At 48.8% G+C, this 12,099-nt stretch overlaps 1 protein-coding gene across 1 annotated transcript in view; it reads left to right on the top strand.

The window, feature by feature from the left end:
- Positions 1 to 12,099, top strand: part of LOC123366017 (otoferlin-like) — a 177,162-nt gene that overhangs the window by 108,781 nt on the left and 56,282 nt on the right. The window contains exons 7-8 of the mRNA XM_045009095.1: positions 7,007 to 7,083; positions 11,868 to 11,994. Coding sequence (XP_044865030.1) covers positions 7,007 to 7,083; positions 11,868 to 11,994 — 204 coding nt within the window. The remainder of the gene's footprint in view (positions 1 to 7,006; positions 7,084 to 11,867; positions 11,995 to 12,099) is intronic.

The following is a 12,099-nucleotide window of genomic DNA, read 5'->3' as shown; positions in this document are numbered from 1 at the left end:
CTGATCAAAGAAAGAGCCCAGGACTGGGGGCTTTTTTCCCAGCGAGACCCTGCTAGGGCCAAAAGTGGGGTTTGAGCCCGGGATCTTCAGTGCTAAAAGCATGAGCCTCTACTTATTGAGCTAGAGGAGTAGCTCCATTAGCTGGCAGCAGTAGGAGACTTTTATCCTCTTACAAGGACCAGCTGATAGAAAGGGACAAAGAACCCACTTTCTCTGATGTGTGTTAAGAAATGGCACTAAGATGTTTCAAAGCCATGTTCTGTTTCTCTGTTGTATCTGATCCAAGTCTCCCCCAGCTCTCTCCCAAGACAGACTCAAACTTGTTCTCCCTTATTTTAACATCCACATTTTTCAGCTTTCCGATTCCATCCTGTTCAGAGTTGGCTTTTGCTGCGAGGACTCCCTAGCGCTCCCTGGGGGCTAGAGAGCAAACTCGGCAGCACTGCTCCGCCTGGATCCCTGGCTTTGTAGGGGCAAATCGGAGGGTGCCGTTGGCTGGTTTCTGAGCTCTCCGGTTCAGCTGTGGTGACCATGGCTTACCGTGTCTGTGATGCCTTTGGCATGCCCAAAGTTAACGAGGTCCCTGTTACAACCCCAGTGGGGTTGTGAGCTGGGCTTTGCACTGGAGTCATTTTCACCCAGTAAGAAGGTGAGAGGCCAGGGGGTGGGCTAGCGTAACGTACGGTAACGTACAGTGCTAGCCCACCCCCTGGCCTCTCACCTTCTTACTGGGTGAAAATGACTCCAGTGCAAAGCCCAGCTCACAACCCCACTGGATTGACGTGGTGCTGACTCTCTGCCCTGGAGAGAATTTCAATCCACTCTGAAAAAAGGAATAGGAACAATACTGGTTCCCAAGGCCGTGCACCTTGTGCCAGGTTGGTATCGGACACTGACACTGATACAAATGAGTGGAGGATTCTGATTTGGCAGCCTCGGGGCTGCTCTAATTTACACCTGGCTGCCCCTTGCCCCAAGGGGCCATGCCACTCTCTGTGGATGATTGCCAGGGTGCGTAACATTCGGCCCACCACCCCTGCCCTCAGCCAAGCGCTCGGTGCCGGGCGGAGGTGGCACAGAAGCAGTTATGGCGTTTCTGTGACCATGCAAAGACTTGCATACGGAGGGGAAATCCTCAGGGGGTCCTGACCCACTGGCTCTGCTGGGTGGGGTTGTTAGATGGGGGTACAGGGGCCGGCCACTGGTTTTCAGCTGACATCCTGTCTCTTTAAGGCACTATCATGGATGTTTGGTTTGAACGCAGGAGATGAAAGATGCCAGTGACCCCTCCCCCTCTCCCCCCAAAAAAGTGATGGTTAAAAAGTCAGTCAGCTGTGAATAATTCAGCGGCAGCCTGTAACCAGATCCAGGCCTAGGCCCCAGCTGGGACGCAGGCAGTGGGGAGAGGCGGCCAGGACCCCTGCACATACACATGCCCACAGGGCGCCTCTCTATCTGCACCCCTAGTGGGAGAGACAGGGAGGGGAACCCGGACGCTGGATTTCAAAGTGACCCGGAAAAACCCCAGGCCGGAGCCCTTTGCAAAGGGCTGGTGCCACCTGCAATGACTGCGGAGCAGGCCCTGGCATCTCAGGTTCTCAGGCTCTCATCCAATATTCATTCAGGGATGGTATCAGCTCTCCACCGCCGCCCTCCCAGCCAGCTCCCTTCCCCTCCCCTCTTTGTCTGGGGGGCGGGGGGCTTAACCTTTGTGTGGTACAGCAAAGAGCCAGAGGCATTGGGAGCGGCGAATCAGCAGGAGATCCCCTCCTCATCCACCCCCAAATCACCCCCAGGCCACCCCGGGAAACTCAGCACGGCCAGAGGCTTCGTAGCACCCCCGCCCTGCCCCAGGCGGGCTCTGGCAGGGATGGCTGCTGCGTGGCACCAGTAAAGCCGCCGTCACGCGCCCTAGCAGCCAGGTAGGTGCTCTCCTGTCTCTGCCGATCTCGCGGGGAAAGCCGGACTGTGGACTGTCAGCTGGTGAAGGTAGAACCTGGCCGTGCATGGAAATGGGGGGTCCAGGGAGGGGGAGGTATTTGCCATCTCTCACTTTGCCTGGACCTGAAAGGGTGACAGGTGGGACGTGGAGCGATGGGAGGGTTGGGGACAGGCGGAGGTAGCGAGCTAGAGCGTTCTCTGTCCAACGATTTTTCTAGCTCTTCCCCGTTGCCGCGTGGCCGGCAGTTTGCTGGGTCCTCGCTCCCAGAGCGTGCAGCCTTTAAGAAAAAAGACCGAAAGAAGGGGAAATTGCCTCATTCCTTACAGAGAATGGAAGGAGCGGGGAAGGGGTGCACGTGTGTGGCAGGTCCTAACCCTGAGCTCTTATTCACGGGGGAAGCCTCCTGTTCCTATGAACCCTACTCCGCCTCGGTCAGCCACGGCTGGGAACCCTCCTCCAGCACGGGCTAGACGATCCGGTAGTGACCTTAAGGCAAGACACGTATTTTGGAGCCACCGTTTGCACTGTGTCGCGGGGGAGCTGGCCCCTTTAAATGAAGCAGATCCGGCTCCAGTGCCAGCACAGGGGTGTCCTCTGTTGACTGGATTCAGAGGGTGGGTGAATGAGGCAGAGAGCTGGGCTTGGGGATGAGGTCCCTGGAGACAGTTGCAAAGGTGCTCGGGGAACACTGAGGGCAGCGGTGGGGCAATCATGACAGCCTCCTAGTGAAAAGATCAGACAGTACAGGGGGCTATTCGTAGTCCTCCCTTGAAATATTTAGCAAAGCGCTGGAGCACATAAGAACATAAGAACGGCCCCACTGGGTCAGACCAAAGGTCCATCTAGCCCAGTATCCTGTCCTCTGATAGTGGCCAATGCCAGGTGCCCCAGAGGGAATGAACAGAACAGGGAATCATCAAGTGATCCATCCCCTGTCGCCCATTCCCAGCTTCTGGCAAACAGAGGCTAGAGACACTGTCCCTGCCCATCCCGGCTAGTAGCCATTGATGGACTTATCCTCCATAGTCTTGACCTTCACAGCATCCACTGGCAAGGAGTTCCACAGGTTGACTGTGTGTTGTGTGAAGAAATACTGCCTTTTATTTGTTCTAAACCTGCTGCCCATTAATTTCATTGGGTGACCCCTAGTTCTTGCGTTATGAGAAGGAGTAAATAACACTTCCTTATTCACTTTCTCCACACCAGTCATGATTTAACAGACCTCGATCATATCCCCCACTTTGTTGTCTCTTTTCCAAGCTGAAAAGTCCCAGTCTTATTAATCTCTCCTCCTATGGAAGCTGTTCCATCCTCCTAATCATTTTAGTTGCCCTTTTCTGAACCTTTTCCAATTCCAATATATTTTTTTTTTGAGATGGGGTGACCACATCTGCACGCAGTATTCAAGATGCAGGTGAACCATGGGTGTATATGGAGGCAATATGATATTGTCTGTCTTATTATCTATCCCTTTCTTAATGATTCCCACGTGCAAACCTTCAACCAGACACTTAAACCCATCCCTACTCAGCAAAGGGCATAAGAACATGCTGAACTGTACACTGGTGCTGAACTGGTTTGCTGAGCCGGATTAGATGTGTGTTGAAGGGCTGTGCTGAATGGGAGCTGTGATTCCCATTCATGCCACTGGAATGAGTCCTTTCTTTGCTGTCCATAGGGGAGTTTTAGGAGCATTATTTTCTTCTCTGAGCAGCCCACCCGGCAGTACTACAACACCCCTGCCACACACACACACCCACACACACACACGCCATCTGCCTTCTTTTTTGTTCCCAAATTAAAACAAACCTTAATATTTAATAACATGGCTTCAGTGGCTGTTCATTATGTGCTAATCAGCTGCCAGTTAGCTGCTCTCTTGTACCACCCCTGGGCTGGAGGTGGATTTGGGTTTGGAGCGACTAATTAAAAAGAACAACATTTAATTACATCTGGAGGAATAATTGCAGTCCTGCCCAAAGGCTCAGAATCTGCTGCAGTTCTCCAGCTGCCAAGTGGAAGCAGGATGTTGGAGAGAATGATGTTCTTAAAGCAAAAGCTCTTTGCAAGCTGAATACTAGACGGTGGTTGTTAAGCAGAGATCAGTACATTTATAAACTGCTTTGCAGTTCTGCTCTTTCCTCAATCACCTCCAGACAAACTCACACGTGTGGAGTAACAGCAAGGAGAACTCTGGCCTTTGAGTTTAACCCTGCTTACATCACTTCAGTCCCACTTAAACGCTGCATGGACGTGGGTGACGGGTCTTGTGCCTTGCCCTACTGCACGGGGTGAGTTTCACTCATCGTGAATGTACAAATTATCCAATGGATCCTTTTTTCCCCGATCCTCATTGCTGTGGATGTATGTGTGACCCTCAAGCAAATTCCTACTCAGAGATTAGCAAACAAACTTCAGCCATTGGGTTCTTCACAAGTAGTTCACTCTATAGCTACAACTGTTTGCTCTTTGGTATTTGTGGCATAGGACTGGCCAGCTGTGCCACGTGGCCTTGTTTCTGCTTCTTGATGTCTGGCGAATAGCGAAGAATACTCTTTCTGATCCTGATTTCCAACTGAATCATTCTTGAAACGAAAAATTCATGAAACTTTCCAGATTCAGCACTATTTTCACCAAGATAACTGGTGCCCGTCCAAGACCAACAGCAGATAAAATGATTTCACAAGTAACAGTGAACCCCCAGCTACAGCTGGCTGAATAAGGGATTTTTTGGATCTCTGGCAATTCTGAAAAATTGAAACAAAAAATGGTTTGGGGTAGAAAAGATGTGAAACATTTTCAACATTTTTGGCAAATCAAAGTAAAAAAGAAATTGTTTGGGGTCAAACTAAATGTTTTGTTCTACCCAAAATGAAATGTTTTGTTTCAATTTCGAGCATTTTTTAAGTTTTCTAATTGTTTTAAATTACATTAAATTTCTAAACCAAAAGTTGTTTCCAAGTGAAAAATCCAAACATTTCATTTTGAAAATGTTGAAATGAAACATTTTGATTTTTTTAAATGCGAGAGGGGGGCGGTGCTTTGAAATGAACAATTTGGTGAAATCAACAGGAATTTGTGAAACCTTTTAGTCAAATCAGAATTTTTCAGCTAAAAAATTTTGGTTGAAAAATTTCACCTAGCTCTTTCCCCAACTCAAATAACAGTGAAACCAACGAGCAAAAATACTTGCAATCAGTTGTTCTATTACTTGACAAGCTCGGCATATTTATTATGCCATCTTATGAAATTAACCCAGTCTGCGGTGCTAAAGTTGTCAGTGTATTAAAGAGCTGTATTTTATTAGCCCCGCATACCAAGTTCTGTTCAGCCTGGGAGCCGGTATATTAAATTATCATTATGTCAGATTAGCATATTATACTGAACCAACCACAAACACCACTAAATGTTTGCCATGGCTATCTGTTTAAATTCACATTGGCTGTGTTTTGAACCCACTTTGTGCCTAGCTTTGCCTTGGTTGCATGATGTAGTTTTAAATCAGATCTATGACTGCAGGTAGCAAATATCTCCAACAGCCGGTGATGGGACACTAGCTGGGGAGAGTTCTGAGTTACTACAGAGAATTCTTTCCCAGGTGTCTGGCTGGTGGGTCTTGGCCACATGCTCAGGGTTTAGCTGATCACCATATTAGGGGTTGGGCAGGAATTTTCCTCCAGGTCAGATTGGCAGAGACCCTGGAGGAGGGGGAGAGAGTTTGCTTTCCTCTGCAGCATGGGGCATGGGTCACTTGCAGGTTTAAACTAGTGTATATGGTGGATTCTCTGTAACTTTAAGTCTTTATACCATGATTTGAGGACTTCAGTGACTCAGCCAGAGGTTCTGGGTCTGTTACAGCAGTGGGTGGGTGAGGTTCTGTGGCCTGTGAAGTGCAGGAGGTCAGACTAGTTGATCATGATGGTCCCTTCTGACCTTAAAGTCTATGAGTCTAAGGTAGCCAGAATACCCCCTGATCCCCATTTTTAATGCCAGTATAAATCAGCAAGTGTTGAGCACATAGTCTAGCAAGCGTTTTTTCCTGGCAGGAATGTCCGTGGGGCTGATGAGTTTTCAGTGAATATTAACAGCAAGTGAATTTGAACCCATAAGTGAGAATATTTATGCCAGAAACCTGAAACACTTTCATCCAATCGGGCAACATAAAAAATACCATGTGATCTGTGTAGCCAATCCAAAGTAATCAACACACTTTGGCTTTCAGGGGCCAGCTCCTCAGTGACTATAAATTGTGGCTGCTCCGTTGCAGTGAATGGCGCTCCAGGACAACTCGCGCCAGTTAGGGATCCAGGCCCGGATGCTGAATATTTGCAGGGAGCGGCTGGCAGACATGCTGCAGGCCAAGTCTTATGGCTCAAAATGATTCAGGGTGAAACTTCCCCCTGGCGCAGAGACCAAGCACAACCGATGTGGGGTGTTGGTGGTGCCTGGGGCTCGTGCTGGCCCCTCTGCGTTGGGAAATCCACCCCCCGCTGACCTGTGGCTGGTAGGCAGCTTATGGACAAAAAGTCACATCACTGAAAGAGTACGTGGTGCGTCACCGTTGTCAATTTGCGGTGTCTTGGCACCATTTCAGCCTGGTGTTTTAGCCCCAGTTTGGGGGTATTCTGGCTCTAGCCTGGGACAGGCTAATTAGTATTTAACCTTCAGAGTGGACTGTTTTAGCTGATATTCTCACCCTAGTTTGGGGTATGGGTACTCAGCAAGAGAGGCAGAGTGGTCTAGTCGATAGAGCACTGGACTGGGACTCAGGAAAGCTGGATTCTATTCCCTCCTCTTCTGCTGGGTGACCCTGGGTAAATCACATCGCTGCTCTGTGCCTCGGTTTCCCCATCTGTGAAATGGGGCTGATGATGCTGACCTCCTCTGCAAAACACTCTGAGATCTACAGATGAAAATCTAGATGGCATCTGAGTCCCAGAGTAGAATGTCCTGGTTTGGGGTAGGTTAATCCCCAGAGTGCTCTTCTGTTCAGAAATGCCCACAGAAAAATATCTGCAACTACCCGATTCAATGAGTTCTGCCTTCTGCCCCCACTTCTTGCAGAGCTGGGAAAGGAGTCTTTTCCGCCATGAAGCTGGGCAAGATCCGGCCCCCAAAGGAGGACCCTCACCGAAAGCAAGGTACGTGCAGCTGTGCAGAGCTGGGCCCCGGTCGGGGGAGAATACGTCAAAGCCTGGGTGGCCAGGCAGCTGCTGGCTGAGTTAGCAGTGACATTACGAACTTGTGCTGTTCCATTGCTTCTTTATGTTGTATATTGCAGACCGACTGGGGGGCCGGGAGAGAGAGGGTGAATGTTTAAAAAAAATCATCTTTTTTTTAAATGTCCCATTTTTCATCAAAACCAAACTAAACCCTCGTTCTCAAGGTTTTTTCTTCTTCCCCCTGGAAAATATGGGGGGAGGAAAACAGGTTGGTTGGTTTTTTCATTTTCTTTCAGTTCAAATCAAAACAATTTTTTTCATTTAGATGAAAAAAATTCAAATTTGGGGGGAGGGAAAAATCTTGTTTCTTTTCAAATATTTTCCATGGAAAATCCTTACCATTTGCCAGCCAGCCCGAATGAGTGATAGGCGGACGGCTCTGTAGGCATGCTTAGGATTTTCCCCCATGTGTGGAGACATCAATGGAAATAGAGCCACAGGAAAGGGATTGGTAGGAAAAATGAGACATAAAAGCTGTTACAAGGAGGGGGATGAAAATTGTTCTCCTTAACCCCTGAGGACAGGACAAGAAGCAATGGGCTTAAATTACAGCAAGGGAGGTTTAGGTTGGACATTAGGAAATAATTCCCAACTCTCAGGGTGGTTAATCACTGGAACAAATTACCTAGAGAGGTTGTGGAATCTCCATCATTGGAGGTTTTTAAGACCAGGTTGGACAAACACTTGTCAGGGATGGTCTAGTTATTACTTAGTCCTGCCTTGAGCGCAGGGGACTGGACTGGATGACTTCGAGTGGTCCCTTCCACTCCTATACTTCTCTGATTAGAGTTTTGGAGAAGGAAGGCGCTATAGAAATACGATACTGATACACACCTCGGCACCTGCCCTGCGTCGTTGTTCAAACCACATGGGAGCTAAGACAAGGGAGCGTTGATCTCTGGGCAGGATGCACGGGTGAGGGCAGGCTGGGCCTTCTCTTCCTGGCTGATGTTGCAGCTGGGCTGCAGGGGCTGGGCACCGTGTGCAGCATCAGTGCAGGGTGTAATGGAGGAATATCCTGTCCCCATCCATCCATTTCTCCCCCAGTGCCGTGGCTCTGTGTTTCCAGCTGCAGATGCCTCTCTGCTTAAATAACCGTGGCAGCTCAAGAGGGCTGTAGCGGGCTCACCTGGCTTAGGTGTAATTACCATGTCACCTCGGTGCTGGCAGCTGAGAGGCCAGGAGACGTGTATGTTGCACCCTGTGATTACAAGGCCGCTTGCCTTGCATTGCGCTAATATCGAAATACACTGTGCGGTACTTACCGTGTCACTAGTGGGTCAAGCAGTCACGTGTGACCCAAGCGGGCACTGTCACACGATAGGTTAGTGCTCTGTAACGCAGCTTCCTTTGCAACGAAACAAGGATGGGAAGAGAAGCATCGGACTGGCCAGTGGGAATAAACGGAGCAATGGTGCATCCAGCACAGTGTCAAACCTTCTTCTCACCACACCAGACAAATCACTGGGCCCTCTGCTTGGTGTCCCGCCCCATTCTGTACCAGAGCTGGTCCATCTTATCCAGTATCCCAGACTGGAGCAGACCAAGCACCTGTCTAGCTTGGCTTAGTGACGGTTCAGTGTAGACATGACGATGGGTTTCTGAAACTCTAATCCCTGGGAGGGAGCGGGGTAGTTTAACATGGTGCTGGAAGATGTAACTAGGGACCATGATGTGGAATTGGGAAAAGGAAACTCAAGATAAATATCACAACAATCTTCATCGCAGAGATTGATGGGTTAGGCAGTGGAATAGGCTCCCAGGAGAAATGGTAGAAGGAAGCCCCTTTTCAGGAAACATTTCAAACTAGACCAGATAAGACATGTGCTGTAAGGAACAAGCCTGGGGAAAATGGCCTAGATGTTCAAAAGGAAGAAAGGAGAGTAGCAAAATACAGACTCTGAAGTTCAGAAAAGCAGATTTTGATTCCCTCAGGGACTGGATGAGCAGGATCCCCTGGGAGGCTAATGTGAGGGGAAAGGATTCCAGGAGAGCTGGCTGTATTTTAAAGAAGCCTTATTGAGGGCACAGGAACAAACCGTCCCGATGTGCAGAAAGAACGACCAGCTTGGTGTAACAGAGAAATCTTTGATGAGCTTAAACACAAAAAGGAAGCTTACAAGAAGTGGAAACGTGGACAGATGACTAGAGAGGAGTATAAAAATATTGCCTGAGCTCTGCAGCTGTGTAATCAGAAAGGCCAAAGCACAATTGGAGTTGCAGCTAGCAAGGGATGTGAAGGGTAACAAGAAGGGTTTCTACAGGTATGTTAGCAACAAGAAGAAGGTCAGGGGAAGTGTGGGCCCCTTACTGAATGGGGGAGGCAACCTAGTGACAGATGATGGGGAAAAAGCTGAAGTACTCAATGCTTTTTTTGCCTCGGTCTTCACAGACAAGGTCAGTTCCCAGACCGCTGCACTGGGCAGCACAGTGTGGGGAGGAGATGAGCAGCCCTCAGTGGTGAAAGAACAGGTTAAGGACTATTTAGAAAAGCTGGATGTGCACAAGTCCATGGGCCCAGATCTAATTCAGCAGAGGGGGCTGAGGGAGTTGGCTGATGTGACTGCAGAGCCATTGGCCATTGTCTTTGAAAACTCATGGCAATCAGGGGAGGTCCCAAACAATTGGAAAAAGGCAAATATAGTGCCCTTCTTTAAAAAGTGGAAGAAGGAGAATCTGGGCAACTACAGACCAGTCAGCCTCACCTCAATCCCTGGAAAAATCATGGAGCAGGTCCTCAAGGAATCTATTTTGAAGCACTTGGAGGAGAGGAAGGTGATCAGGAACAGTTAACATGGATTCACCAAGGGCAAGTCATGCCTGACCAACCTGATTGCCTTCTATGATGAGATAACTGGCTCTGTGGATATGGGGAAAATGGTGGATGTGATATATCTTGACTTTAGCAAAGCTTTTGATATGGTCTCCCACAGTATTCTTGCCAGCAAGTTAAAGAAGTATGGGTTGAATGAGTGAACTATAAGATGGATAGAAAGCTGGCTAGATTGTCAGGCTCAACGGGTAGTGATCAAAGGTTCAATGTCTAGTTGGCAGCTGGTAACAAGCAGAGTGTCCCAGGGGTCAGTCCTGGGGCTGATCTTGTTCAACACCTTCATTAATGATCAGGATGATGGGATGGATTGCACCCTCAGCAAGTTCGCGGATTACTCTAAAATGAGGAGAGAGGTAGATACGCTGGGGGGTAGGGATAGGGTCCAGAGTGACCTAGACAAATTGGAGGATTGGGCCAAAAGAAACCTGATGAGGTTCAACAAGGACAAGTGCAGAGTCCTGCACTTAGGACAGAAGCTACAGACTAGGGACCGACTGGCTAAGCAGCAGTTCTGCAGAAAAGGACCTGGGGATTACAGTGGACAAGAAGCTGGATGAGAGTCAACAGTGTGCCCTTGTTGCCAAGAAGGCTAACAGAATATTGGGCAGCATTAGTAGGAGCATTCCCAGCAGATCGAGGGAAGTGATTATTCCCCTCTATTTGGCACTGGTGAGGCCACATCTGGAGTATTGCATCCAGTTTGGGGCCCCCCAATACAGAAAGGATGTGGACAAATTGGAGAGAGTCCAGTGGAGGGTAATGAAAATTATTAGGGGGCTGGGGCACATGACTTACGAGGAAAGTCTGAGGGAACTTGTCTCATTTAGTCTGCAGAAGAGAAGAGTGAGGCGGGATTTGATAGCAGCCTTCAACTACCTGAAGGGGGGTTCTAAAGAGGATGGAGCTCGTCTGTTCTCAATGGTGGCAGATGACAGAACAAGGAGCAATGGTCTCAAGTTGCAGTGGGGGAGGTCTAGGTTGGATATTAGGAAAAACTATTTCACTAGGAGGGTGGTGAACCACTGGAATGGGTTCCCTAGGAAGGTGGTGGAATCTCCAGCCTTAGAGGTTTTTAAGGCCCGGCTTGACAAAGCCCTGGCTGGGATGATTTAGTTGGTGTTGGTCCTGCTTTGAGCAGGAGGTTGGACTAGATGACCTCCTGAGGTCCCTTCCAACCCTGAGATTCTATGATTCTATGATTCCCCCATCTCAAACATCTATGATCTAGTCTGGTATTCCACTTTCTGCCATCTCCAAGCAGACAAATGGTCCATCCAGTTCAGCATCTCACCTCATATTATACAGGAACTGCCTCTATCCCTCTTTATGCCACTCTGTGCCACATCTGCAGTCCATGAAGTCTGGTATGCTTTCTCTGGCTGTAGCCAATGCCAGGTGCTTTAGGGGAGAACATGGGACCCCCCGTACACCCATCATACATCTAATTGAGCAACACTGAACCATAGGGGGAAATTCTTCTTGATCCACCATGTCCTGAATTTATGAGATTTGCTAGCCTTTCTAACTCTTCTCCTGGCCAGTGTAACTGCAGATGTTATGCTAATTTCCATGTTTCTGATCCTTTGTGGTTTTTAATCCTCCTAAGATATTTGCCTCCATAACATCCTACAGCAGCAAATGTCACAGGTTAATTATATGCAGCACAGAAGCAGACTTCCTCTCTCTCGGTTTGAAAACTGTTCCCTGTAATTTGAGGCAGTGACTCTTGCCTTTGCATTCTGGGTTGGAGGAATAGGAGTTACTGACTGGTCTTCGCTGAGCCGTTCGGTATTTAACGTGCTATTATATAGAGGAGACACAGGCACCAGGGAAATTCATTCTTTTGCCTGTGTTCATGTGCGTCCGTCAGATGAACCTGCCATTCTGGAGACAGAAGACCTGGACCGGAAAGCCATGCGGCTCGGAGGAGGCCTCGACCCAGACACCATTTCTCTGGCTTCGGTCACAGCTGTTACCACCAACGTGTCGAATAAGAGGTGAGGGAAGGATGTGAGCCAATACGAGACAGGAAGTGACATATCACGTCCCACAGTCCAGATGCACATTCCGCTTGCGTTGGGGGTGGGGGGTGAAGAGCCAGG

Source organism: Mauremys mutica, chromosome 3 (assembly GCF_020497125.1).
Source record: "Mauremys mutica isolate MM-2020 ecotype Southern chromosome 3, ASM2049712v1, whole genome shotgun sequence".
In the NCBI taxonomy this organism is placed as follows: Eukaryota; Metazoa; Chordata; order Testudines; family Geoemydidae; genus Mauremys; species Mauremys mutica.
Note: the sequence above shows the minus strand (reverse complement) of the source record. Positions and strands in the feature narration are given on the sequence as shown.